Source organism: Mauremys mutica, chromosome 3, assembly GCF_020497125.1.
Source record: "Mauremys mutica isolate MM-2020 ecotype Southern chromosome 3, ASM2049712v1, whole genome shotgun sequence".
Taxonomy (NCBI): Eukaryota; Metazoa; Chordata; order Testudines; family Geoemydidae; genus Mauremys; species Mauremys mutica.
In genome coordinates, this window is record NC_059074.1 from 129,311,846 (window position 1) to 129,338,425 (window position 26,580).

The 26,580-nt window shown below is 43.8% G+C and overlaps 2 protein-coding genes across 4 annotated transcripts in view; one reads left to right on the forward strand and one right to left on the reverse strand.

The window, feature by feature from the left end:
• Window positions 1-512: 512 nt before the first annotated feature.
• Window positions 513-26,526, reverse strand: ARV1 (ARV1 homolog, fatty acid homeostasis modulator). Of its 3 annotated transcripts, none has more exons than XM_045009915.1 (6): window positions 26,378-26,476; window positions 10,892-11,017; window positions 8,267-8,386; window positions 4,295-4,448; window positions 2,219-2,443; window positions 513-1,601 (listed from the first exon to the last, which is right to left on the reverse strand). In XM_045009915.1, exons 2-6 carry the CDS (start codon window positions 10,958-10,960, stop codon window positions 1,495-1,497), a joined length of 675 nt encoding a protein of 224 aa, XP_044865850.1. In that variant the 5' UTR covers window positions 10,961-11,017; window positions 26,378-26,476; the 3' UTR covers window positions 513-1,494. The 3 variants fall into 3 exon arrangements, with proteins under 3 accessions (XP_044865850.1, XP_044865849.1, XP_044865848.1); XM_045009914.1 differs by having other exon boundaries at window positions 26,302-26,434; XM_045009913.1 differs by lacking the exon at window positions 10,892-11,017 and having other exon boundaries at window positions 26,302-26,526.
• Window positions 18,546-26,580, forward strand: part of TTC13 (tetratricopeptide repeat domain 13) — an 82,580-nt gene continuing 74,545 nt past the window's right edge. The window contains exon 1 of the mRNA XM_045009912.1: window positions 18,546-18,643. Within this exon, the coding sequence (XP_044865847.1) occupies window positions 18,583-18,643 (61 nt within the window). The 5' untranslated portion in view covers window positions 18,546-18,582. The remainder of the gene's footprint in view (window positions 18,644-26,580) is intronic.

The following is a 26,580-nucleotide window of genomic DNA, read 5'->3' on the forward strand; positions in this document are numbered from 1 at the left end:
TTGCCAGAGTGATGTAAAGCTATATAAATGACAGTAAGGGAATCAGCTAGGAAAATCTATGTGCTTTTTCACTTTTTTCCTGTGCCAAAGTGGCACAATGGGGTTAGATTACAGCTCAGGATTTATTTTACTTCCCCATTAAAAAACAAAATGAAACAAAATGACTTAGAGGGCAAATAAAACATTTACCAAGCAGTCAATAAAATGTAAGGACAATCAGAACCAAGCAATTCCAGAAGTACCTAGCCAGGTCCAGGACAATGATTAGCAAAACTGTACGACTTTCATGTGTGAAAGTCTGAGCAATTTAAAATGACTTTTTTTTTGTTTTGGCTGTTTGGTGTTCTGTAATGTAATTTAAATGAAAATCCAGGATTATAACTGGACCGCAGGGTATTAATTACCAAGTGTTTGTAACTTAACTTTCATATGTTTAGGAAATGCTGAATAGTTAGTGATTTTTTTCTGTATTGTAGTTTAAATAACTTACCAAAACAACTGAAAATGTTGTGATTATACTGTATTATTTTGACAAAATTTTCAGAATTTTTCGGTGCAGAATCCCTCCAGGAGTAGTTTCTGAAGCACTGTAAAGTATCTTTTCTTAAAGGCATAGGCCAGATATTCAGCATAAAATGGCAGATTTACAACAAGTTAGGATCTCACCTATATTACGTGTTAGACCACTTCAAATCAATTTTACCACACAGTTTGGTTTGTTGTTGCTGTCCCTTTGAACCCCATTAAATACTGAAGTTGAAAATTTTAAATTAAACCTAAACTGATTTTAAATGAAATAACCAGAAGCCTTTCTAAACAATTTAAAAAAAAGAAAGACACATTTAGGGTTTTCAAACACGTCCTTTAAAACACTGTCACAATTATTACACTTTGTAGATTAAAATACAAATAACTCCTTTATTGTTTTGGCTTGTTTCACAAATATCTGAGAATGAAGCTTAGTCTGTCCATTGTAATTGTACTGTACTACGGAGCAATCGATTCTGGCCATACTTAGTTCTTTATCTGTTCATGACTCTTTGAGAAAGTACTGCTTCTGTTTTCCTATTTCAATTTTCTCAATTACTCCTTTTCTCTCCTAAGGAAAATATCTCATCCAGCTCCTTCTGAAAAAACATCTGAAGTAGTGATTGGTGGTAGTACTGAAATTGTTAGCCTCCATTTTTCTGTTATAGCTGGATCTATGGAAGCTATTAGGCTAGTGGCACACTCATATTTTTGGTGGGAAAGTAAGCAAGTTTAGACTGACATTTTCTGGTATAACACATACAGTAGCCAGACTACTGGAATTTTTCATTTTAAATCATAACTGTTTCCAGTCAATTACCATGGAAAGTTTTATGAACAAAAACTATTTGAGGCTGATTTGAGGCTTGCTGTAGGAGGATAATTCTTTGAGAATGTACCATGTTGGTTTTTCTTTAGATTTTCAACATAATCCAAGATTTAGAAAATGGACACTGGGCTGCCTTTTCAAACATTCCATCCCATTCTCTGGAAGAAGTAGACTATACCATTTTCCAAAATTAATCCACTCAAGATGGCCAACAAAGTGAGCGTTTGGCTTAAATTCAAGGTAACTGCAAAAGAAAACAGAACAAAATGCTCAGTAAGTCCAATAGTTGTATTACTGTGGGAAAGGTTTAAACAGTTTGGTCAAAACCTCTCTGATGTCAATGGAAAGTTTGTGTGAGGCTTTAGATCAATATGTATATTTAAGCAGTCACACAGAAAAGATCTGCTTTAAGATTCTATGCACACCTGGGAAGAAAATGCCTCCTTAAAAGCTAACATACAATTTTCAGCTTCAGTAAAAATGATGACAATCAAACTAAGTATATGTTACAATATTACACAAATCATGAATTCTACTTTCCTTCTATGTCTTGAGTGACCCACATTGAGTTGCCTCAATTTGTAACTGATTTGCTCCTAGAGAGACAATTATTGTGAGATAAGTTTAAGTTTTCCACACACATTTTCTGCTTCATTCACTTTTGATGAAAGGCCCAGTGTTAAAATTTTAGGCTAAAAACAAACCACCCCTATTTTAACAATACTTCAGATATGAAACAGATTGTTTTTTTAAATCACTGAAAATGTAAGTAGAACAATGTGTAGTGGTAACTTACGTAACAGCAACAGTATCTCTTACATTTAACAGATATTATACTAATAAACAGAAGCAGAAAAGTACCTCTAATCGCTTGAGAGTTTGATGTCAGGACAAATACTTTTATGAGTTTGAGGCACAAAGGCGTATAGTCGTGTTCCCAAATAACAGCTGGAATCAGTAGAAGTTTTCCATAGCTAGACAACAGCAGGGCTTTCAGAAGAAAGATGAAGTCTGACTTTGTTTTCAGGCTTTCAGGTCTTGCTAGCCAAAGGGCAGTAAAGATGCCAACCAAAAATGCAGTTTGTTCTGGGTAGAAAATGGGACACACCAAATCAAAACCTTTCTTGATTAATCTTAGTGAAATGACAAGTGCCAAATACAACTGAGCTTCTGACTATTTAAAGAAAATTTTATAATCAGTTATGAACAAAAACATCCTCTCATTGCCTCCACACCCACCATATATCTTTATTAACCTAGCCAAGCATGACTCATTCTACCAATAACCCAAATCAGTCCAATCTCCAGCAGAAGGATTCAGTCACTTCTATCTGTATGACTGGACACATCACAGGAAAATGAATGTGCAAACTTTCCTCTATTTCTACTTTTCCTTCCTAAATACAGCCTGTCTTTTCAGCTAGTCTTTACCCTGTTAGCCCATGTCATCATTACATATATTCCCTGAAAGGTTAGCACCAAAGAATCTTTTGGCTCAGGGAAGAACACAAAGGCTCAAAGTGTTACTGAACTACTAGGCCTTCCCTACACTAGTAGCTTTTGGATTAAGTCACCATCAGTGCTGCTCCAGCAATGGTAGCATTGGAGGAACTGCTAGCGAAGACTGAGCTCAGAGGCACTTTTACCACCCTTTAATAAAACCTGCTCAGAGCAACGTTAGATACAGCAATATAAACACCAATCCTCATCTACAGTAGCACTTTTTCTGAGGATGTGCACAGGTGATGAATTACAGTTAGTTTTTGGTAGCATAGCTACACCCCTAGACTGAAGTTATTAAGGATTCTCTCAACTTTGAAGTTTGTGGCTCTATTAGATGTGTCTAAATTAGACAGCAGTACCACAAGGATTTAAATATACTTATAAAAATGTAACTTCTTCCCCCCCCCCCCTTCTGTTGTTTCAAATGCACTTTTAGAAGTTTGGAAACAACATCTCTTCCCTACCTACCAGGTTTGTCATTGTTCAATCTGGCAAATGTTTTAAAAAAATTATTTGTTTAAGGTTCAGAAGTCAACATGTTTTTTCCTGGTTACTGTTTATTTTCATAAGCATCATCGTCAATATCACCTCAACTCTAGAAATAAGCTTTGCAGTGAATCAATATGTAAGGAATTTATGTTTCCAGTTGCTAATTGCCTCTACAGTAAAAGAATTAAAAAAACATTTGGCCAGTCAGGAGAAGTGGTTTTAGTTTTCTTTTCTTTCTCAATGGCATGTAAAACAAACTAGCTATAGAGAATCCATACAACATTTCCCAAAGTTTCCTAACATTTTTAGAATAGGACAAATGAGAAACTTGAACTACTAATAGGATGCATTAAACAGGTTATATTTAGAAGCAGTACATTTTGGACGGATCTGGCTTCAACATGTGGAAAGGCAACTGGCATTAAAATGTTATGGTGGGCAACCTAAAAAGACACAAAGCACGTGGCAGAACATGTTCGTTAACTGATATCTGAATCAATTAAATCTTATATAAAATGCAGCATGCTGCTAATATCCTAGAATAAGGCATAGCTGTCCATTACCCCTTATAAACAACACCATGTAAATGGATGCCTATTCAGACCTAGTATTCTGAAATACTGTCATCGTTTGGCACTTTGATATTTAATGCTGATCACCCCAGACTGCACTGCAATCAGGTGATTGCCATGTACAGTGGCATTAAAGGAAGGCAGGAAACAGAAGATGAATAAATGAAGTAATTTATGTTGTGCTATTTTTCCCTGAAGAACCACAGAAATGTTTTCAACTGACTATATATAAATCTATCAGAGAAATCACTCAGCCACCTCCGGGGTGGAATATGTCATGCATTCTGTACTAGCAAATTCTTCAATGTATTCATCTTTAAGATTTAATATAAAAGATCATTTGATAATGATATGAAATAATCATAGTTCTCACCTAAAGAAGCAATTCCAAACATTCTATAAAAATCCCATTCTTTGGCATATCTGATTAAGTCATCAGGGTCTGTGTTTTGACTTGAATCCTGTAGCTGCAGCCACCTGAGATAAGCTTCACAAAGCAAACAAAATATGCAAAGCTTCCCATGAATCTGATATGAAAGAATGTTGACAGCATCAGTATTAAGTATTTTTAATTCAAGGTCATCTCTTAGCATCTCTAGGCACACAAGTGAGGTAGCTTTATTACTTTTGCTCAGGAATAGAAACAAATGACCTTTGTTCAGTTCTACTACATTAGCACACTTTTTAATAACAATTAGCTGCTTTAACATATTAGCCCAATTGGAGAGTTTGGGCTTGACAAGTCATATGAGCAGCTCGGGGCAGAAGAAAGCATAAAGTTGTGGTATGTGAGTGTGTTTGGATGTGGAGGGGAAGAAAAGGGGCTCAATGCAAGCATAATTCAGTGTCTCAAACAGAGCTTAAAGTATCACCAGAAAAATGTGACTGTAAAAAAAATGGCACAGGGTGTGTGTGTCCAAAATAAATGTGTATCCATATTTAATGTGCCTGGTTTATAAATAAAGTGATCTTCCATCACTAGCAATAGGAAAACTCAGTCAGGGATGTGACTATCAGCCTAGTTCAGGGATAGTCTATTTTTTGTCAAGTTACAAATTTCTTGGTCAAAGTATAGTCAAGATTCAGACACCCATCCAGCTCCCCTCCCCTAACCTCCCCAGCCCCCCATGCTCCCCAATTGCCTGCCAGCTCCCTGCCCCCAGAGTTAGGTGATCTTATTTCCCTAAACTGAAAACAGGATGCACGGGGCTGGCCTGAGCCACCTGGCATTGCTGCTTACCCCCGCCCCCCCCCCAAATGTTTCTCCATGCCCCCAGTTGAGCCGAGTAGCAGAAATGGAGTGGGAGGGAGGGAGGGAGAGGAATGGGTATGGGCTGGGATCTGGGCAGCCAAGCAGGGTGTGAATGTGTACTTTTTGAGCCAGGAGGTGAAGCTATTGGACTGTGATCCTACTAGTGGTATGATGCTCCGTTGGGGACTGGGTAACAGAGGGACAAGAAGGAGGCTCTGGGTCACAGGAGGGACCAAGGAGACTCCAGATAGCAGCCTGGAGAGATAGGGGGAGGCCGGGATGTGGCAGAAGTGGGTAACTGGAGGTGGATTGAGGAGGGAAAGAAGCCAGTTGGGGCTGGAAAGTGCTCAAGGGACTGGAACCAAAGGACAGGGGGTGGGGAAGACATGAGGCCAGGGTGGGTGGGCTCCAGCGAGCTCTGAGGGCAGGTGGGTACAAGGCCTGGATGGGTTCTGGGGAGGGGGACCTGAGGCTGGGGGATGGGCTCCAGAGACTGCTTGGGGGCAGGGAGCAAGAGGATGGCGTGGGGCGGTGGGCACAGTGGTGGGCATTGGGCTCTGGGGACCGCTGGGAACACAAAGCATAGCTCTGCATGGCTCCAGCCCCAGCCCCAGCCCACATGTAGAGGCGACACGTAGCTGTGGCTAGCGGGGAGGAGGCAGGGGGAACAGATGAAAGGTTCTGGAGGCGGTCACATCATCCCCCCCCAAAATTCTCCGGGTGCCCAGAAACAAGGAGAGCACCCCCTATGGCTGCAGCACAGGGAGGGAGGAAGCAGCAGGGCGGCTGGCTGAGCTCCTCCTCCTCTCCCCTACATTGGGCTGATTTGCCTTTCCTGCTGGAATCCCATGCATTGCCTCTGCTTCCACGTCTCCCTCCTGCCCCCACTCACCTCGGTGGATGATCGGTAAAGCAGGCAGCAGCGCTGGAACTCCAGCAGCAGGAAAGGCAAAGCAGCCCCACCGGGGGCAGGGAGAAGAGCTTAGTTGGACGCCCTGCTACCTCTCCATGCTGCATGGACCCTTTGCTGAGCAGTACCGGAATTTGAGGCCTTGAAAGTCTGTTTCCCATTCAGAGCCGAAATCAGTGAGCTAAGAGTCAGATATTTTCTTAGTGTGGTTAGTTTAATTACAAGATATACGTGAGTCCTGCTTTCTTGGGCAGAGGTATTCACAGACAAATCCCTCTTAGGTCTGGTCTGCACACAAAGCTGTGCCAGCATAACTAAAGGTGTGATAAACTGGTGCAACGTTTGTGTGTATTCTATCTGTTTAAAATTGGTTATATAATTTTACAGGTGCAAGCAAAACTGGTACAAGCCAGGTTTAAGCCATATAAGAGTCCACACAAGAGGTCTATAAAATCATGACTGGTGTAGAAAAAGTAGATAAGGAAGTGTTGTTTACTACTTCTCATAACACAAGAACTAGGGGTCACCAAATGAAATTAATAGGCAGCAGGTTTAAAAACAAATAAAAGGAAGTATTTCTTCATACAACGCACAGTCAACCTGTGGAACTCCATCCCAGAGGATGTTGTGAAGGCCAAGACCATAACAGGATTAAAAAAAGAACGAGATAAATTCATGGAGGATAGGTCCATCAATGGCTATTAGCCAGGATGGGCAGGAATGGTGTCCCTAGCCTCTGTTTGCCAGAAGCTGGGAGTGAGCGCCAGGGGATGGTTCACTTGATGATTACCTGTTTGGTTCATTCCCTCTGGGACACCTGGCACGGGGGGCCACTGTCAGAAGACAGGGTACTGGGCTGAATGGACCTTTGGTCTGACCCAGTAGGGCCATTCTTATGTTAACTAAACCAATTTCAGTTAGATTGGTGCAATTTCTGAATATAGATAAGCCCTTTCAGAAGCCTCAAGTAAGACATCTCTATCCTGTCTCCAGAAGCAGGTATTTTGCCCCCTCAAGTCTTATTGCTTAAACTCTATGCTCCTTTTCACCCTTCAGCTCCTGCACTTTTCACCTGGGAAATCACTAGTCCACAATTGCTCACCAAGATCACATGACCTAGAATGATGACCCTGAGTGACTAACTTTCCTTTTGTGCAGCTGCTCTGCAGCACAAAGGGCTTGTCTACATGGTGCGATAATGCACACTAGAAGGGTATGAATTCTAAAGTGCACCAAAGTGTTGTGCATTAACTGGCTTATGTAAACCCTACTGGTGTGCATTAAGAGTTTTAGCAGGAACTTTTTGTGCGCATCAGCAGGGTTTACATTGGCCAGTTAGCGTGCAACACTTTAGTGCACTTTAGAATTCACACCCCTGCTGTATGCATTGTTGCACTGCGTAGACATACACATAGGAACTTCAGAATTTCAACTGCCAGACACAAAAGTGCTTTAACCCACACAATACTCTCAACAGCTCTCTGGGTCCTGTCATTGCATGGCAGCTTTAGCTCATTCTACGGCATTTCACCGTGGGGACTTATGCATCAGCGATTCCTAACATGCAAGCCATCATCATCATCAGCCATAATTTTTGTAACTTGTTTTACTGCAGTAGAGGAAGCCTGTAAAAGAGTAATACTAGTTTTTTCTAGTATAGTAATATGTTAGTATTGTACCTTATATTACTGTTGAATTTAAAGAGCTGCATTTCTAGTGGTGACTGTAATAAGCAATTTGCAGCAGAAGCAGACCTCTTCCAATGGCTCTGCTCAGAAAACAGACTACTGAAATATGGCCCCTTCTTGTTCAACAGCTCTGCTCCTTGTGTGTATACCAAATCACGTGTGCTCACTCTTCTGACAAAAATAAGTTTAAAGATATTGCTTACAAGAGTTAATCTGACAGCTGTGTTTGCTAACTCTACCTGGATGGTAGCTCTCCTAGCAGCAGCTACGGAGTTTGGTATTCCACATGCTTTGTTTATAGCATTAGACCCTTAATTTGGGCAGAGAACAAAATAGTAGTTAAAATTTTTAGGACTTGTGGAGGGGCAGGAGAAAGAAAATAAACTCTTAAGGCAGCTATTAAATCTTGTTTTCACTGTGATTCTTATTTACTTGTCATCAGAGTCTCATACATTATGTACAAAGCCAAAGGGAGAAAAAAACCCAACAACTTACATTTATCTGTGTATTGAAAAGAATATGCCTGTAAGCCTGTGTTTTGCATAAGATGGCATTAATCAAGATGATAACAGGATCATACTCAATATATTTGTCCACAGGTTTCTGGCAGGATTTCTGAAATTAACAAAATAACAAGAAGTAAGAACAAGCAAACAAGCATGAGTTTATTTTAAAACCTGCTGTTCTTATTTGTTTACAGCAACACTATAGTGGCATCAAAGTATTTCTTAAAATTATGTCAGGATTTCTGTGATGAAGCCCCTGTTTGCAATGGATTTTAATTCAGGCAAAAAAGTTAGCTTCATTTTTTTATCCTGGCATTCAAGCTTTCAGTTGGTTTCCCCACCTAAACAAAATAAAAGATATCAGCTATTTTTATATGTTCTAAAATAAAGTTCTGATTTATACATAACAATAAATTACACCTGGGTGTGCTACATGGTATTTTGGGACATCTCAGTCAGACAACGGAGTGCCTTCAAACATCTAAGGAATGCACCAGCATCGCTGATTTATATTTTCATTTAAAAAAAAACAAAACACTAACCTTATATTGCAATAATTTCTGTTACGTAAAGAAAGATTGTCTCTTAGCTGGTTTGAGCATTGGCCTGTTAAACCCAGGGTTGTGAGTTCAATCCTTGAGGAGGCCACTTAGGGATCTGGGGCAAGAATTGGTCCTGCTAGTGAAGGCAGGGGGCTGGACTCGATGACCTTTCAAGGTCCCTTCCAGTTCTAGGAGATTGGTATATCTCCAATTATTACCTTTTATTACCTTTTAACTATGTTGGGGAAAAGAACCCTTTTCCTTGCTGTGAAGCCCTTTCACAATACAGTAAAGGCTGTGTTATCTGGCCCTGTACCAACCGGAATGCTCTATAAACCAGCATTTCTAATCTTCATAGAAAGTCTGGTTTATAGTCCGGTTGGTGTGGGACCGGTAGGCTCCCTGGAAGCGGCAACATGTCCGTGCTTCTCCTAGGCGGAGGAATGGCCACGAGGGGTTCAGAGTGTGTAGGGGGAGGAGGGATGTGGGGCTGGAGTGCGGGGCATGGGTCTGGGAGGAGTTTGGGTGCGGGGTGTGTGGGTGCAGGGCAGGGAGTTGGGGCATGGGAGGGGGAGGGTGGTGCCAGATCCCAGAGGCGCTCACCTCAGGCGGCTCCCTGCAAGCAGCAACCAGTCCCTGCAGCCCCTAGGCAGAGGCGTGGCAGATAGCTCTGCGCACTGCCTCTGCCCTTACCCCGCGCTGAGCGTTCGCTCCGCAGCTCCCATTGGCCGGGAACCTCCATTTTTAATCCTGTTATTGTTGGAGAGTTTAAGCATCCAAAAACAGTTAATGAAATTTACCAGAAACTTGACCCCATCAGTAGTGAAGCCATCATCAGGTGCATTGAGTCACAAGGCTTTGTGCTAGAGCAGGGGCGGGCAAACTTCTTAGCCTGAGGGCTGCATCGGGTTTTGGAAGTTGTATGGAGGGCTGGTTAGGGAAGGCTGTGCCTCCCCAAACAGGCAGGCGTGGCGTGGCGTGGCCAGGTCCCCACCCCCTATCCCCACCCCCGCTCTCTGTCCCCTGACCACCCCAAGAACTCCCACCCCGACTGCCTCCTGCCTCCCCATCCAACCTGTCCTCTCATTCCTTACTGCCCCCCTGGGACCCCTGCCCCATCCACTCACCCCTTCTCCCTGCCTGCCCTCAGAACCACTGCCCACCCCTCGTTGCCCCATCCAACCCCCCCTCCTTTCTGACTGCCCCCCAGGACCCCTGCACCCATTCAACCCCCCTGTTCCCCGCCCTCTGACTGCCCCGACCCCTATCCACACCCCACCCTCGACCACCACCCCGAACTCCCCAGCCCTCTATCCAACCCCACCTTCTCCCTGCCCCCTTACCGCACTGGCTGGAGCACCAGTAGCTGGCGGTGCTACAGTCATGCCACCCGGCTGGAGCCAGTCATGCCAGCACACAGCACAGAGCACCAGGTCAGGCCACAGCTCTGCAGCTGTGCTGCCCAGCTGCTGAGAGCACTGAGCTGACAGTAAGGTCTGTTGAGGCTGCACGGAAGGGGGACCAGCAGGGGAGGGGCTCGGGGCTAGCCTCCTGGGCCAGGAGCTCAGGGGCAAGGCAGGAGGGTCCCATGGGCCAGATGTGGCCTGTGGGTCAGTTTGCCCATCTCTGTGCTAGAGGTATGGTGCCCCCCCAAGCCAGTATATTTTGGCCAGGTTCTAAGGGAACCACATTTTGGATCAGAGAAGAAAACGTTATATGGGATTATGTAGTAGGACAGAGTTAGAGGTAATGGATTCAAAAATTGACTCAATTAACCAGCAGTTTGATAGGCTTGAAATTAAAGTCAGAGAGATGGAAGAAAGGATACAATTAATTGACGAATGTAATGACCATTTAATAGTGTGTGAAATCTACCATGGAACAGATTACAGCTCTAATTAAAGGCAATATCTCACATCATTTTTTTTTCTAAAGAAGAATCCTGAAAGAACATTCTGAAAAGGCAGTAATTTACACAGGCTTCAGGCTGGTGTAGCACAAGAAACTTGTAAAGAACCGTTTGGAGTTGTGTTCACAGAAACTCTGGACAGTCAGAAGCAAAATGAACTCACCTTTGAGCACAAGAGAATTGCTTGTAGGTGCTTGATGGAGAGAGATGCAAGGTGCCCCCATGTTCGCATTAAAAGCACAAAACTTTAAAGCATGGATGCATAAGTGGAACTCTAGGAGAGATTTCCCTATTTGGAGCCAACAAAGAAGAAAAGGATGACAGAATCAAAGTAAGGGGACATGCAGAAAGACTACACTGAAGAAGATCAACTAAGCAAATGCCTGTGTCAAGGATACAGGTAGCATGCTGTTAGTCAGGGGTCGGCAACCTTTCAGAAGTGGTGTGCCGAGTCTTCATTTATTCACTCTAATTTAAGGTTTCGTGTGCCAGTAATACATTTTAACGTTTTTAGAAGGTCTCTTTCTATAATATATGACTACACTATTGTTGTATGTAAAGTAAATAAGGTTTTTAAAATGTTTAAGAAGCTTCATTTAAAATTATATTAAAATGCAGAGCCCCCTGGACCGGTGGCCAGGACCTGGGCAGTGTGAGTGCCACTGAAAATCAGCTCACATGCCGCCTTTGGCACACGTGCCATAGGTTGTTTACCCCTGCTGTTAGTGAATGATTTGCATGCAGTTTAGAAATACCAGACCATTCCACTCTACCCAGACTAGGAACAAAGAAATCCCAACAGGGATTCCTGTGAGGAGGCTGCTGTGAACACGCACATATAAATAGCAATTTTGATGACAACTGTGGGTTTTCTACTTTGCAGCATCTGGAAACCATATACACACAAAAGATATGAAACAGCCAATGTAGCATCATGATGAGGAGTTCTAGTCTGTCACCACCAACACATGCTATACATAGAACACAACAGAAAGAGGATTAGTAGGAACAAAAGCTTGTCACATCACAAAACCATGGCTGGGCGTTTTGACAAATTAAATAGTCTGCAATAATTGCTGACATATGCAAACTGATAATCCTTCCTCAGCCATCTTGCAGAGATAAGATGCATTGAGAAAACGATAATTATTTATTATTAAATTAGACCATTTAAGTCTTAGATTGTATTGAAGTCAAATCCTCTGCCTTTATCCTGCCAGTGGCCCAATTTTCATGAACTCCCTCAGACTAACAGAAGGGAAACACTTCTACTACCACATAATTCTGCTGAATTATGTATATAAGAACAACACAACATATTTTATTTTCAGTGTTGCTTTTGGACTCCTGGCAGCTTCTTTGCCCCAGCTCCACCACATGAATACTTAGCCCTCATCCCTGCTTTCTCTCTCCTCCTTGCTGCTAACAAAAAAAAAAAGGGGGGGGGGGCTTTTCAATTAAAATTTAACTGCAGATTGTGTGTTTATTGCTCAATTAATCCAGCTGTTTTATTGTAAAGTGTGAGGGAGAGACTGGTTGAATGACATAAAAGTGCCTTGAATTGCTAATGAGGTGTCACCTAGGATTATGATTTTTACCCCACTGAAGCCCTCCTTTTAAATGCTAGGTGTTTCCCTGCCTTCTCTTTCCTTCCTTCTATCAATGAGATATGTTTACAAAAACTGAAATTTTCTCTCAGTTTTTGGGCATTGTCAAACCTTGATAACTTCCCTTTACTTTCTTTGCAGCGTGTCTCCAGTATGGGAAGCAGGATCACCCATTAACTATGGATACCCAAGATAAAGGAAATCATATATCCTCTATCTTCCCTGGGGCACCGAGGCATGGAGGAGACTTCTACTGAAAAATGGCAATTGATAACCAATATTTAGAATTTGGTGAATTTATGTATGGATGTCCACATGGCCATCTAGTAGATCTCATTAGTGGAGACATGACTTCTTTGTCCTCAGACTGTGCTCTTACAGTATGAACTATGATGCTTGACAGAAGGAAGACTATTTCTTGAATTTACTTTGTGACTAAATGTTATGACAGTTGTGAGGACTACCTATCTGAACAACAATACAATAGTGGGTCTTACCCAAGAAGGTTCCCAACTTCAAAAGCTCATTTGATTAGAGATAATAATTCTTAGAAAGCCTGCTTTAATGAATAGAAAGTATAATGACACCTGCCATAGTCAATTATTTTAAGGACCAGAATGAAATTCCAAGGTTGTGCTATATAGCCTTTTGGGACTGGAAACAGGGTAGTTGCGCCTTAAGGAAGCATGTCAGGGTTTGATAAAACTTCCTCTTCTTGAACATGCTGATACCTTATAACACAGACACTTGATCTTAAGCTTAGACAGTCTCATACACCCACATTAAACCCTTCCTTGAGGAATTCAAAGCTATGTTGCATTTGCTTAATGCGGTAGTTAAACCATTGACTTTGCTTTGGCCTGTAGAACAAGTTCTATTTGTTGACTACTTTCCAGGGTCTGTAAATGTGATATTTACCTCATCCAAGTATCCATTTTAAACCTATTTGGTGTGGGATGGAGGATAAGTTATGGCAACAGCTGACCTCCTCTGTGAGGTAGACACATTGGCTGGTCCAGCTCTAGGTTAATCAGGCCACAGAGATATAGACTTCTGGCATACACAGAATCACTGCTGCTTTTTCCATGCTATCTTTTGCATGATCCTAGGGATCAGTGAAAAAGGTAGAAAGGCATCTAGCAGAGACCTTGCCCCACACTGCGAGAGACATTTATCACCTTGTATCCTGGGTCCTGACGCACAGAGATGCCACTGGGCACTTGATTGAACTTTTTGCATCACCAATCCATCAAACTGATTTACAATGAATAAGGATGCTTCTGGGTGCAGGTTTCAACTTCGGCCATGTAAGAGATCAGGCCAAATCCAGAGTCTGACCATCTCTAGGAAACACTGAAAAAATCTTCCTCTTTGAGAAAGTCTTTCCACCATAGGTGAAAGTGATCACAAGCATCCCTTTCTAGTCCAAACTGCTTCCAAACTTTCCACCCAAAAACCTATCCCAAGCAGAATTTTGACCCTGAAGTCCACTAGGGACTTTGCTGTGGGATTGTTGAGCTTTGTCCACGCACGCCTGCGCTGCTACAAATGGTGACCCCGACGTGATTCGTATCGAATGAAAGTGTCGGTGGCCTGACCCAGGCGGAGAAGCCCTGAGCCCAGAGGCGAACGGCCAGGAGCCTGAGCCCAGAGGCGGGGAGTGCTTATCCGACGTGACTCGTATCGAGTGATGATAGTGTCGGGAGCCTGAGCCCAGAGGCGAACGGCCAGGAGCCTGAGCCCAGAGGCGGGCGGCTGGGAGCCGCGGCGGGGAGTGCTTGGGAAGCCCCCGGACCCCGACGTGATTCGTATCGAATGATGATAGTGTCGGGAGCCTGAGCCCAGAGGCGAGTGGCTGGGAGCCTGAGCCCAGAGGCGGGGAGGAGCTGCGGCGGGGAGTGCCGGAGAAGCCCGCGAGCGTCCGAAAAGAGAGACGCACCTGAGCCCTGAGGAGAGCGGCTATAAGCCGCGGAGGAGAGGGGCGGCTATAAGTCGCGGAGATAAGCGGCGGCTACAAGCCGCGGAGGAGAAGGGCGGCTATAAGCCGCGGTGGATAAGGGCAGAGCAGCTAACGTGAGTACCGCTGTATTAGCTGAACAAAAGATAACACAGAAGCCTTTGTTGTATATTATGAACCGACAGGGGAAAAGAATCTCCCCTGCTGCACTATCTTACTTATTAAGAAGAGAGGGGGAGTTGTGGAGGCTCCTCCTGACCGGCCTTCGGGCACAGGACGAGGAGGTGCTCCGCTGGAAGCGAGCCCTGGACGGGAAGATGTTGGAGTGCACGGCGCAGGCAGAGGCTAGTGCCGTGGCCCCGGAGGTCGTTTGGACCTACAAGCAAGCAAGTTGTTCTGGCAGGAGCCTGGAGAAGGCGTCCTACACTGGCTGGTCTGAGCCGGGGACAGTGCCGGGAAAACCGTTATGCTTCTCCGGTATGAGCAGCAACAGCTGGATGTTCTGACACAGGTATGGAGAGCTGCCCAAAGATCCTAGCAGCCCTGCCATTTTTGCAACCAGGAGACTGACTGCCTGGACCCATGATTCTTACTGCAAAAGACCCCTTTACATCAGGAGAAGTTTCCTACTGATGATTGGCTTAATTTTTTTTTTAGCTCCATTGTGCTTTTAAATAGCAGGAAAAAAGGACAAGGTAACGTGCTGGCTAATCTTTCCCTTGTTCGCTGCAGCCCCCACGTTCTGACTATTTCCCCCGTAGAAGCTGAACCACGACGGTGGTGAAAAAGGAGAAAAAACACTCACAGTATTGACATTGCCAAAGTCCAGAAATTTCTGACTAAAAAGACATTGAGAACTGATCCTGGTGAAGAGACAAAGAATTGTACACTGGCAGGAAGAAATTTGGGACTCCTGCTGAGAAATGTGATATTACTTGGATTTTGGGATTTATTTTACAGGCTGTGCCCTGTGTTTTGGATAAAATTTTTAGCATATTTTGCCCTCCCTAATTGGATTGTAATGATATTACCCCCCCCCATTACTAATCCCAGTTTTTTAGAGTTTGATTGTTTGTTGTTTTTAAAGTTTTGAGAAAACTCAGCCACAAGGTTTGTTGAGTATTCTCAAGGGGGGAGTTGTGAGTTGTAGGCATAAATCTAGGTAATTTGGGAGAATGGCTTTGAATTTATGTGACCCAAAATACCTTTATGTAAAGTGCTTTTGTTAGCCTTTTTAGATTTTTGTAAATTTTGTATTATGTACTGATTATTGGCAGTTGTATGATTGTTTGATATTTGATGTAGCCCCCACGGTGGGAAAGTACAGATAGTTGTTCACAGAAGATACCAGAAAGGTAGGGGCTAGTACGGTTTAGCAAGAGGAAATATGGATCGGGCCCAGGCAGGCACGCAATAGATAGAGAACTTGAAGAGGAAAAAAGGATCGGGCCCAGGCGGCGGGCAACAGACAACAAGCTTGGAATACTGGTTGATAACCTTGAGGGTGTAGTTGATAGAAAAGGTAATTAATTACAAGCGGGTAATGTTAGGCAGAGTAAAAAGTTAACTCTGTGGTTGCTGGAGGGAATAGCAGTTGAATTTTGTAAAGATGCTAAAGAGTAAAGTTTTTGGTATTTTGATGTTTTATGTTTTGTTTTGTTTGATGTTGTTGGTGTTGTATGTTATGAATTGCATGGTTATAGGTGAGCTTTGTAGCATAAGGTATATTAATGTTTTTGTTTTGTTTGTATGCCTTTTGTTATAAGTTTGGTGTAGTTTATTGGATGTTTTTAATTTTTTTGTGTTTAAGAATAGGGGGGAGATGTCCGGTTGCATCTTCCCTATGCTGCCTTGGTGGAAAATTACAGCAGCGTGGTTACAAGAACAGAGGGATGAGATAAAGTTGTTATGCCAGAGCGAGGCAAATGCCAGGTGGCCTAGCTGAGATTGTTTTCAAGGTCCCAGATGGATTCCGGCGAAGTGGGTCCGGCCTTGGCTGATTTTGGCGCAGAGTGCCATAAATACTACGGCCTTTTGCTTGCCCCATGTTGCTGCAGTGGAAGCCCTTATTGGAAACCTGCTTTGTGGGTGTTTGCACATTGGCAGAACCCTCCTGGCCCCTTGGGCCACTTGCGTTACCTGGAGGAGGGATGTATAGGTAAAAGTAGGGCACTGCGGAAGATATTGTTACGGTTTAGTTAGGCAGCTGGTGTTTAGATTTGCTTTTAGTTTTGCTGTGTAATAGATTGTAGTAATGTGATGCTATGAGTTGGGAATGTTTTGCTGTGCCTTCCCTTTTTTATTATGAGAAAAGGGGGGAAGTGTGGGATTGTTGAGCTTTGTCCACGCACGCCTGCGCTGCAACACTTTGCTACTGCTGTTGATTTTATGTGGCAGGTGCTCAGACACTACAGTAATGGGCAGGATCACGAAACCTTAAGATATGCAGAAGATAGGTAAGCCTTGGCATTCACCTCCACTTTGATGGGAAGTGGAGCATAGAGTCAGGAATTTCTGTACTCTGACCAGGACAGAAGTTGTTTTTCTCTCTCAGGTCAGGCTGATCCTGTTCTTCCTAATTTATTGATGTGGTTTTCATAAAACATGTTGAACATCATGACAAGAACAAGACTTATCCTCTGGAAGGAAGATTGCCCTCAATGAGTTACTTGTGTTTCAGTTGGTGGATGCTGTGCCCTTTCTTTCTGGTACCCATTCTCTGGCTTGAATTGAGCCCTCTCCATTATCCCCAGCTAGCATTTGATATATGGATTGCTCTGCAGGGATTGCTAATGGGTGAATATCTTTGAAAAAAATCTTATTTACATTTACTATTTGAGGGAGTAGAGAACAGACAATGGGATCTTGACCTAGGCTAAGAGATGTGATAGGGTGAGATGTGGAGTTATTGCATAGGGGTCATGTGAACACTGGTTCTCGAAGCAGGTGTGTATACAGGGCCTGCATTTCCAATAAGCTTCACTAAGAACTGGAGTTTTAGTTCTGTGACTCCACTCATTTTCCATTATAGCCATTTTCACCTTCTGTTAACAGTCTTCTGAGATAAGACATTGCACCTAATAAGATTCATCCTCAGTTCAGGTCTATGAATGATTTCTGTGGCACCATGTGTCTGTGTTTATCAGGAATCCAAGATAGTCCAAAAACCGTATCCCGATCTGTGTTTGTTTCAGCTTTTTCTCTGTACAGAACCCTGATCAGAATTTTCCAGGAAGAGATAGGAATGAATTTGCTTCTTCCTTAACCAATATTAATACTACCATGATCTTGAAAGAGACCCTGGAACCACTCATCACACTGTAATGATCGGAGTTGAAGAAAAAAATACCATTCATATGCAAAGTGGAGAATTGTCCATCGAATGATAAAATGGGAACGTGAAGATAAATATCTAAAGAAATTCCTTAATGAAGCTTCTTATGGAGCCTTGGGCTATTTATTCCTGATAACCTGAGGCTAGAAATAGTATGAGGAACAGCTCTTGAGGGGATGTAGGTTATATTATTCTGATCTGAAGTTGATGATGTAGGTTTCATTAATGTACTGACATTTTCCTGGGTGTTGGAGCTGCATGGACACGACTAATAGGGCAAAACTGTTCTTGTGATTCTTGCACAGCTCGACAGCGTACCTCCTTCTGAGAATATCTAGTGCCCTCATTTTGAGTCAAGGTATAGGCACTCCTTCCCCCTGGCCCCCAATATGAAAGAAAATCTGGCACTACTTACGGGGTCAAAGCCCAGACAGGGCTGGTTGAGAGTCATGAAGATTGCTCTAAAGCAACTCACCTCACATCAGCACCCTAGACTTGTTCCAGCTACCATTTGCAAAGTGGTATTCTCTCTTGTACTTCAGGGACTGCTTCAACTTGCCACATGACCTGCATTCCATTCTATAGTGTTGGCAGGAGCCAACATTTTCCAATGACTTTGTACATAGCCTCAACTTTCCACAGAGTTTCTGACCATCTCCCTAAGAGAACAGTGGGAACTGATATGCCTGGGCACTGGACCTCAGTGGTGAAGGCCCCATATATTTGCTTAAAACAGACTAGCGTTTCTCTACCTCTCCCCGCCACTCCCCTCCAGGAGATCACATTGGTCTATTTAACTTTTAGGTTGAAAGGGACTATACTTGCAATATTGACCACCCATATTAGCATTGGTTGTGAAAGCAGGTGGAGGGAGTCAAAAGATATTTCATACTTTATTTTTGTTGTTACTGATCTGTTGCAGACAGTTTTCATACCCAGGGGAGAGAAAAGAAGAGATGTCTGCCTGGACTTGGCTGTCTCTAAAAGACCAGTATAGCAAGGAAACCACTTTTTCAGGTAAAAAAAATCTCCCCCACAGAATAAACACTGGATACCTTGACCATCAGGGAAGATAGCCACATTTACCTTTGGTGGTGACACCAGGTTGAATTTGGATTGATACACACTGAAGAACCTTGTGTCCTTATAAAATGGAGGTCATAAGGACTAGAAAGAAGGAAGCCAAGAAGTCCCTTACAGCCTGTTTGTTCTTTCATGTGTGGGCTGGGGGAGGCGTCAGAGGCAGTACCTTATGGCAACCTGTAGCAGCAGCTGGGAACAATAATCTGGACATTAAGGTGTGGTGAACCCCCAGTGGTAGCCAGTGGCAAAAGCAGGATAGTTAGGGATAAGTGAAGAATATCATATACAACTAAAATCACATGGGGAATTTTAAGCAGACAAACTGTAAATTGGACTTGACACCAGCATTAACACCCTCAACTCTTGCAAAAAGCAACTTTGATTTTTTAATAAACCACAAGTGGCCCAGACTTCTGTTTTGCATCTCAATCTGGAACATGCCTCCCCCCGAATCACAGAACCCCTTAATACCAGTTTGTTAAATACTGAACCAGAGGAAAGAGTGTCACTTACTGGACACCAACAAGGCTCCTGAGTTTTTCCTGGAAGTTACCTCATCCAAATAGTCACCATGACTGATCCACTTCAGTTTATGAGATGTGATAAGTCTGATGTGCTATGGCTTCAGGCGTAAACATTGCACTTGTTTTACTGCATAGTATTTGAAGCGACTTTGATTTCTATGTTTGCAGTGTTGTAGTTGTGCAGGTCCCAAGATATTAGAGAGACAAGGTGGGTGAGGTAATCTCTTTTCTTGGACCAGCGTCTGTTGGTGGAAGAGACATGCTTTCGAGCTTGGTGTAAGCTCAAAATCTTGTCTCTTTCACTACAGAAGTTGGTCCAAGAAAAGAGATTACCTCACCCACCTTGTTTCCTCTTGATTTCCATTTAACAGATATCATATTTTTATTAAACCTCATGTTAAAATGTTATATAATACACACATTAAGAAAAGAGTATCTGTTCATCTGAGTATAGTGCTTAGATTATCCACAAATACAAAAAGTTTGTTTTTAAAGTCATAAGATACATATAGAGCATAATTAGCAACAACCCAAATTTAGGTGAATAAATTTAACAATACAGTTTAGATATTAGCATCCAAGTATTCAGGTATATCACTCATGAAAAGTTATACAGTTAGTTGTGGAAAGCAAATATAGCAAGGAGTGAGGATTGTCCCTCAGTAATTGAGAATTTAGGGTAGGTTATCCATTTAGACGATACTTTCCTGATAAATTGTATATCAGTTACTTTCCCGACTGCGCTTCTCATCGGCACTCCAGCTTATCCCTCCTGGTATTGCCGATGTCCCTTGACCAGCCTGAGTGGCTCATGGCAGGGGGCTGGAAGGGATATGTCCTGTTCCAGCCCCTTCCCCAAGGCCCCGTCCCTACCTCTTCTCTGGTCCTCTACAGAGCTGCATGCACGCTGCCGCTCTTCCTCCTCCCCCTCGCTAGGGCCATCAGCTGATTGGCGCAGGGAAGGAGAGGGGGAGGGGCAGGAAAGCACCACGCTGGGGGAAGAAGCGGGGGAGAGGAAAAAGCTTGGCTGCCGCAGGACCAAGTTTCTGCCTCCTGCCCCCGCAAGGGAGAGCGGTGGGCGGGGGGCTGAGGGCCGGGACTGCGGCAGCATGCCACTCAAAATCAGCTTGCGTGCCGTGTTTGGCACGTGTACCGTAGGTTGCCGACCCCTGCACTAGCATGATACACCATTGCAAAGATCTTTTATTATGTATCTTATCAATGATTTACATAGTTTGTAGCATAGATCCATTACTAACATACTACGTTACACTAAAACCAAGGGGGGGAGGGGAAGTCAATCACACATTGCAATGTGCATTTTTAAGACCTGCAGAAATCTCCATTATAATGCCTTGTCTTTAAGATCTACTGAACTGTGCACATTTTCTAATGAGTCTGCAGAGATTTTGAGCATGCTTGCAGCTGTTTGATCATTAATTGATTGTTCTATTGGGAGAAGAAGAGGATGGGAATGTCAACTTTCTCCATCATAATAAATAATTTATCTCTGCCCTGTGTTCAGCCTCTTCTGGGTCAAGGAAGTTGAAATAGAACAGAGAGTGTCTTATGTTAACCACTACTTTTTAAAAAACAAAAAATAATCTAAGACCTTCACAAACCAGGTGTTTACTGTATATGCTGTTTGCTATTAACATCAGAAATGTTCAAGCATAAAACTGAAGTGACAGAACACTTACAGTTATTGTACATTTTGTCCAAATTCCCTGCTCAACTATTTTGTGTTGTGTGCCCATCATTTGGAGTTTAGTTACAAATTTAGGGCTTGGCAGGTGGCGAGATATTGCATTATTTCTTCTCAAGCTGCTAAGGGCCCAAATATAATGCAAAAATATATGAGGTATATACTGGAGAATAACAATGAAATTCCAAATGATACAAGGGTAATTTTTTTTAGCATAAACATTTTTCTACGAACTGTGCTACAAGCAAATTTTTCTGATTTGCAAGGAATAAACAAGTTCAGGGGTTGTACTGGGAAATAACATGAACATGAATAGAAACCAACGGGTAATTGAGGCACACCTCCAGGTTCTTCCATTTCAATACCAAAAATCAAAATCAAAGTCTGTCATACAGAATTGTATTTTAGTGTAAGTGACCCTATTTTTCACCCACTACTAGAAATACTCATAAACAAGCCATTGGCAACAAGAACACAGGTAAGTACTACCAAAAATTGAAAGCTATAAATAAGGAAAGGTCTAAAACAATCCTTAAAACAGAAATGATATTTCAACCTTAACTATGAAATCAGTGAGAACATTTGGGAGAGGAAAACAGAAGTAAGCCTTTTAATGCCAATTAAATGCACTGGACAAAGTGAAGTGTTTTGGAGGCAAATTGTCAAGAAAAAAGGTTAAATATCCATAATAATAAAAAAGGAAATGCTCCTCAAATAGGTACTGCTTAGTATGTACAGCCTCTAATGCAGGCATTAAAGACTGGGATATGAAGGAGTAATTATAACAGTTCTCAGATGCACATAAAAGTGACCACCATTCTAACCCTGGTGTTGAGGCAGGCTGCCTCCCAATCTCATTCAAGGCACTACAGAGTAATCTTCAGGTCTGGGTTTTGAAACACATAAAACCCAGAAGTGAGGGATGGGCCCATTTTGCAAAATAGTACTGACTTTAGTAAGAGACTGTGAGGTCTGGTGGCATAAGACTACCCTGAGCTAGGCACAGCAAGCCAGCAATTAGGATACAATCTACTAGAACCTGCTCCTCGAAAATACCTGTTACTCAGGGCTTGGCTACACTTGCAGGTGTGCAGCGCTGGAAGTTACAGCTATCTTCGTACAGCTGTGTAGGGAAAGCGCTGGAGTGTGGCCACACTGACCGCTACCAGCGCTGCAGTGTGGCCGCATTTGCAGTGGTGTTGGGAGTGGTGCATTATGGGCAGCTATCCCAGCGTTCAAGTGGCTGCAACATGCTTTTCAAAAGAGGGGGTGGGGTGGAGTGTGACAGGGAGCGTGGGGAAGAGAGAGAGAGAGAGAGAGAGAGAGAGTGGATTTTTGGAGCCGACACTGTCAGCTACCTGCCTTGCAAATTCCAACCACTTCCCTGACCCCTCATTCACTCTTAAATGCAAATAGCCTGCAGACCAGATAAGCAGCTGCTCCCACAGACTCCCTTCCTCCCCCCCTCCCCTCCACCATGCTGTTTCTCTCCTCAAGCAAACACTAGGCTGTGGACATTCATCCCCCTGCCTGCCTCATTCACAGCAAACAGTAGCTGTGTTTGTTTATTAAATAAGCAGCTCTGGGAGCCCTGAGTTCACAACAAAACAAAGAGAGGCATCATAACAAAACAAAGAGTTCTTTAGTTAAAAGCATTATGGGAAAATTCTGGAGGTCAGTTACAGCGTAGTAAGATTAATCACTGTTTACACTGGCACTCCAGCGCTGCAGTCGTACATGCAGCGCTGTAGCCAGGGAGATACAGCGCTGTATGTGCCTTGCAAGTGTGGACGGTGAGTGAGTGAGTTGCAGCACTGTAAAGCCACCACCAGCGCTGCAACTCTCCAGTGTAGCCAAGCCCTCAGACTGACTGACCACCAAATTGAGGGGAAGAGGAAAGATCCATTCCAAACATACGGCCTGACTAGTGTGTGTGTGTGGGGGGGGGGGGAAGGGGGGGAGGTCTGCAGGAGGATGAGGAAGTAGACAGAAAACAGAACAAAATTTAGACTGAAATTGGGGTGTGTGTGGTGTTCTAGTTTACGAGGGGGGTGTCAGGGCCGATGAGGAGTGAGACCGTGAGGGTGAAGGTGGGCTGTATGGCACCATATTAAAAACTGAAAAAATGTTTCATGACTATTTTATTAGATTTAACTCAGGTTTTTTTAATCATCACACAAATTAAAGTTGGCTACTCAAGCCTTCTATGAAGCACTATATCTACATCCTTCTTGGTTTCTTGTTATAATTTTGCACAACTCTGTTAATGAACTTCTTGAATGCAATGCATTCATCTTTGGTGGCTTCTCATGTGTCCGGTACTTCCATTCCTTCAATTGATATGCTCATTAGTTCATTCACATGATCAGGCAGAAGGCGACTTCTTTCAGAACACAAAATTCTATTCAATGATGAAAAAGAAAGCTCAACTGTAGCTGTTGTGACTGGGAGTAGCAAGAGATGAATTCCTACTTCTTTCATCCCAGGAAACAGCATAAAGATTGGGTCGAGCCACTAGTGATGATAAAAAAATTGAAGTCAAATCTTCATCCATTCGTCGTATGATATTCCACTCTGTGTTCAAATTCTTTATTCTGTCCTGAACATGTGGCAGCCCCATTGCTGGTTGTGCCTCACTCCACTCAACTGTCGATGTTTTATAGGACATGGATCTGTAAAAGCTATGTAAAAGTTGAATAGAATCTAGAAGTCACTGTTGTAGATTTTTAAGAATTAAGTCTGTGTACTTTTTCAGTTGTCTTAAACACTTCTTGACCTCTTCACTTAAGGATTCAATATAAATGCCTTCATTAGCCAACTTCTGGACTGAAGTCTTTGCTTCTTTCAGTACTTTTTCAATGGATAACTCTCTGATTGATACAAATGTAGTTTATGGTCCAATTGACAAGCATTTAACTCTTCTAAGATGTGGGTTGTCACAGATGCAGCTGCTATGTCTTCTATAACTTGAACATCTAGAAATGCATCTACTGGCCTATCTCCGACATCAAGATAACGTACACAATGACTTAATACTTGATGCCCATTTGCATCAGTGCATTAATCAGACATATATGCAAAATTTTTTGAATGTGGTGCGAAAGTTCTTCACTTTTTCAACTGTTGAGTCTTTCACTGTTTCACCACATGCTTCTAGCCAGTCAGTTGAGTTTCTTGCAGAAAGACAGTTAGCATTTGCTGGTCTTGTTCGGAACCAGTGTTCAACTTCAGGATGAACAAGTGACAATGCACTTAACATTGGCCTCCAGTTTGTAGCGTGTGGTATATCTTACTTAAATAGAAAGTATGATGCGACAGCCATGTTTGTTCGCATGAACTGTGTTGTGTCTCTAGCATTCTTAACAGCCTCATTAACACTCAGAAGTGTTGTCCTTGTTCAGCAGAGACTCAGAGTTCAGAGGTGTTTTCACATGAGTTCACCTCCCAGGTGGGGGGCAAAAAGGCACCTTGCTCATTTCCCCAGCTGCTCACTGTTCGCTCTGCCCACTGCGGTTTGTTGTGCCACCGTTCACTCCATTGCTCTGTTGCCAATGGCTCTGCGCAGTCACCTCCTTTTGCCACCTGCCACTGTGGCCTCTGTGAGTTGGTCTCTTGAGGTTCCACCAGCTCTCAGTGATTTCAGCTGAGCTCTCAGTGGGGGAACCTCACTGCTAGTGCAGACTGGGCTGTCTCTTCGGCTTTGGCTACACTTACACTTCAAAGCGCTGCTGTGGCAGTGCTTTGAAGCGCTAAGTGTAGTCAAAGCGCCAGCGCTGGGAGAAAGCTCTCCCAGCGCTGTCCGTACTCCACCTCCCTGTGGGGAATAACGGACAGCGCTTTGACTACACTGGCGCTTTGCAGCGCCGCAATTTGCAGCGCTGGAGAGGGTGTGTTTTCACACCCTGCTGCAGCGCTGCAAATTTGTAAGTGTAGCCAAGCCCTTCCACAGAAACACTGTCCCACAGTAGGTCTAAGCACTTAGATCTGATTATCAGTGATTTCAGCTATAGTGGTCACTTAACAAAACAAAAGACTATCTATGGCGCCTAATCAGTTCTGTCTTTAAACAGTGGAGAGGGGCAAGTCAAATAGTACTTGTGACTCAGGCAGACCAAGCAAAATACCTGTCCCCACCATCTCTCGATGGCCTCAATCAGCACAGGCTAAGTACAGTTCTACTACCCTTTACTCATACAATAACAACAATAATATTTCATTACCTCCTCTTTCCCCCATCCCCTGCATTCAAGTGATTTGTAACCCAACCCCAGCCAAAATCTATCACTTGGGCAACACAGCTCTGTTTGCTGGATACCTAGGTAGATTAGGTGTGAATGTAAATACAGTCTGGTCCTGAAGCCTTTCCCCGCAGTTCACTAGCTGTCAGGGAGAGCTCATTTAGACTTTGCTTACAAATCATAATTTGAAATTATTAGGTTGGCCAATATCACCGAAATGCATGCGCTGACATTGTCATAAAAAACAACAGCTGTATAAGGAAGCTAGTCTATGTTCATACTTTTCAAATCTATTATACTTTTTCAGATCCATGTATTTTATCATACACTTTATATGCTTTAAAAGGGTATATGAATGTTTCAATTTCAATTCAAATTTCCAAGCAATCACTAAATTGGCAACACTGTATGTAACTAGTTCACAAAACTGGGGTGGGGGGGGCGGTGTTGGGGAAATTCAGGGGGAGGAGGGAGGGAAATCCCTGGGTGGGTTTGTGGGAATGAGAGATTAAAGAGATGCAGGACAAGAATAAATATATGTATCTCATAGAACTGGAAGGGACCCTGAAAGGTCATTGAGTCCAGCCCCCTGCCTTCACTAGCAGGACCAAGTACTGATTTGGCCCGATCCCTAAGTGGCCCCCCTCAAGGATTGAGCTCACAAGCCTGGGTTTAGCAGGCTAATGCTCAAACCACTGAGCTATTCCTCCCCCCCCCATAATAATCACACCGCACAACGTCCTGGAGCAACCTGTAGGACTGAGCCGTTGCGGGGGTGTGGGGGGAGAGGAGGGAACGGGACGGAACCCAGGTTTTTGATTCCCGGTCTCGGGTTAGACATCCGGGGTAATCCCTGCCACAGCGCCGCTCGCACAGGGGCTGCCCCCCGGGACGGCTTGGAGGTTGCTCGGGCTGCGGACGCGGCGTAAGTGTGCGTGTTTGCTCGTACAGTGCAGAGAGCAAAGGGGCCGGTGGGACTAAAACACCCGCCCAGGGGAGAGCTCAGGGCGCCTAGCCCCGAACCGGGACCGACAGGGCCTGAGCCCGGGTGACCCCACCCGCTTCACAGACACCCTCACCCCGGAGCCCCCACCCCACTGACCGCCCCCGGCCCGGCCCACTCACGCAGATGGCGATGCGCAGCACCCCGCGCTGATAGTCCCTGTACAGCTCAGGAGCTTCCCGGTTGCACTCGACGCACCTGTAGCCGCCGGGCTCCCCCATCCCTGGCGAGCGGCCGTTACCAGGGGAACCCCCCTCCCGGCCGCTTCAAATTGCCTCGCTTCCCGGTTCAGGGCGATGAGGAGAGGAAACGCCGCGCAGTGCATCATGGGAGTTGTAGTTTCCAGACTGTGCTCATGCAAGGGATGCAACGGCCGGAAACTACAAATCCCATAAGGGAGC

Excerpts from the sequence above, each read along its gene's own strand:
- ARV1 (XM_045009913.1), bottom strand. The coding sequence starts at position 26,400 with ATGGGGGAGCCCGGCGGCTACAGGTGCGTCGAGTGCAACCGGGAAGCT. Across the intron at positions 8,387-26,301 it reads TGCTGCGCATCGCCATCTGC|AAATCCTGCCAGAAACCTGT; the intron begins GTGAGTGGGCCG and ends TGTTAATTTCAG. Across the intron at positions 4,449-8,266 it reads TTTTCAATACACAGATAAAT|ATTCATGGGAAGCTTTGCAT; the intron begins GTAAGTTGTTGG and ends CTTTCATATCAG.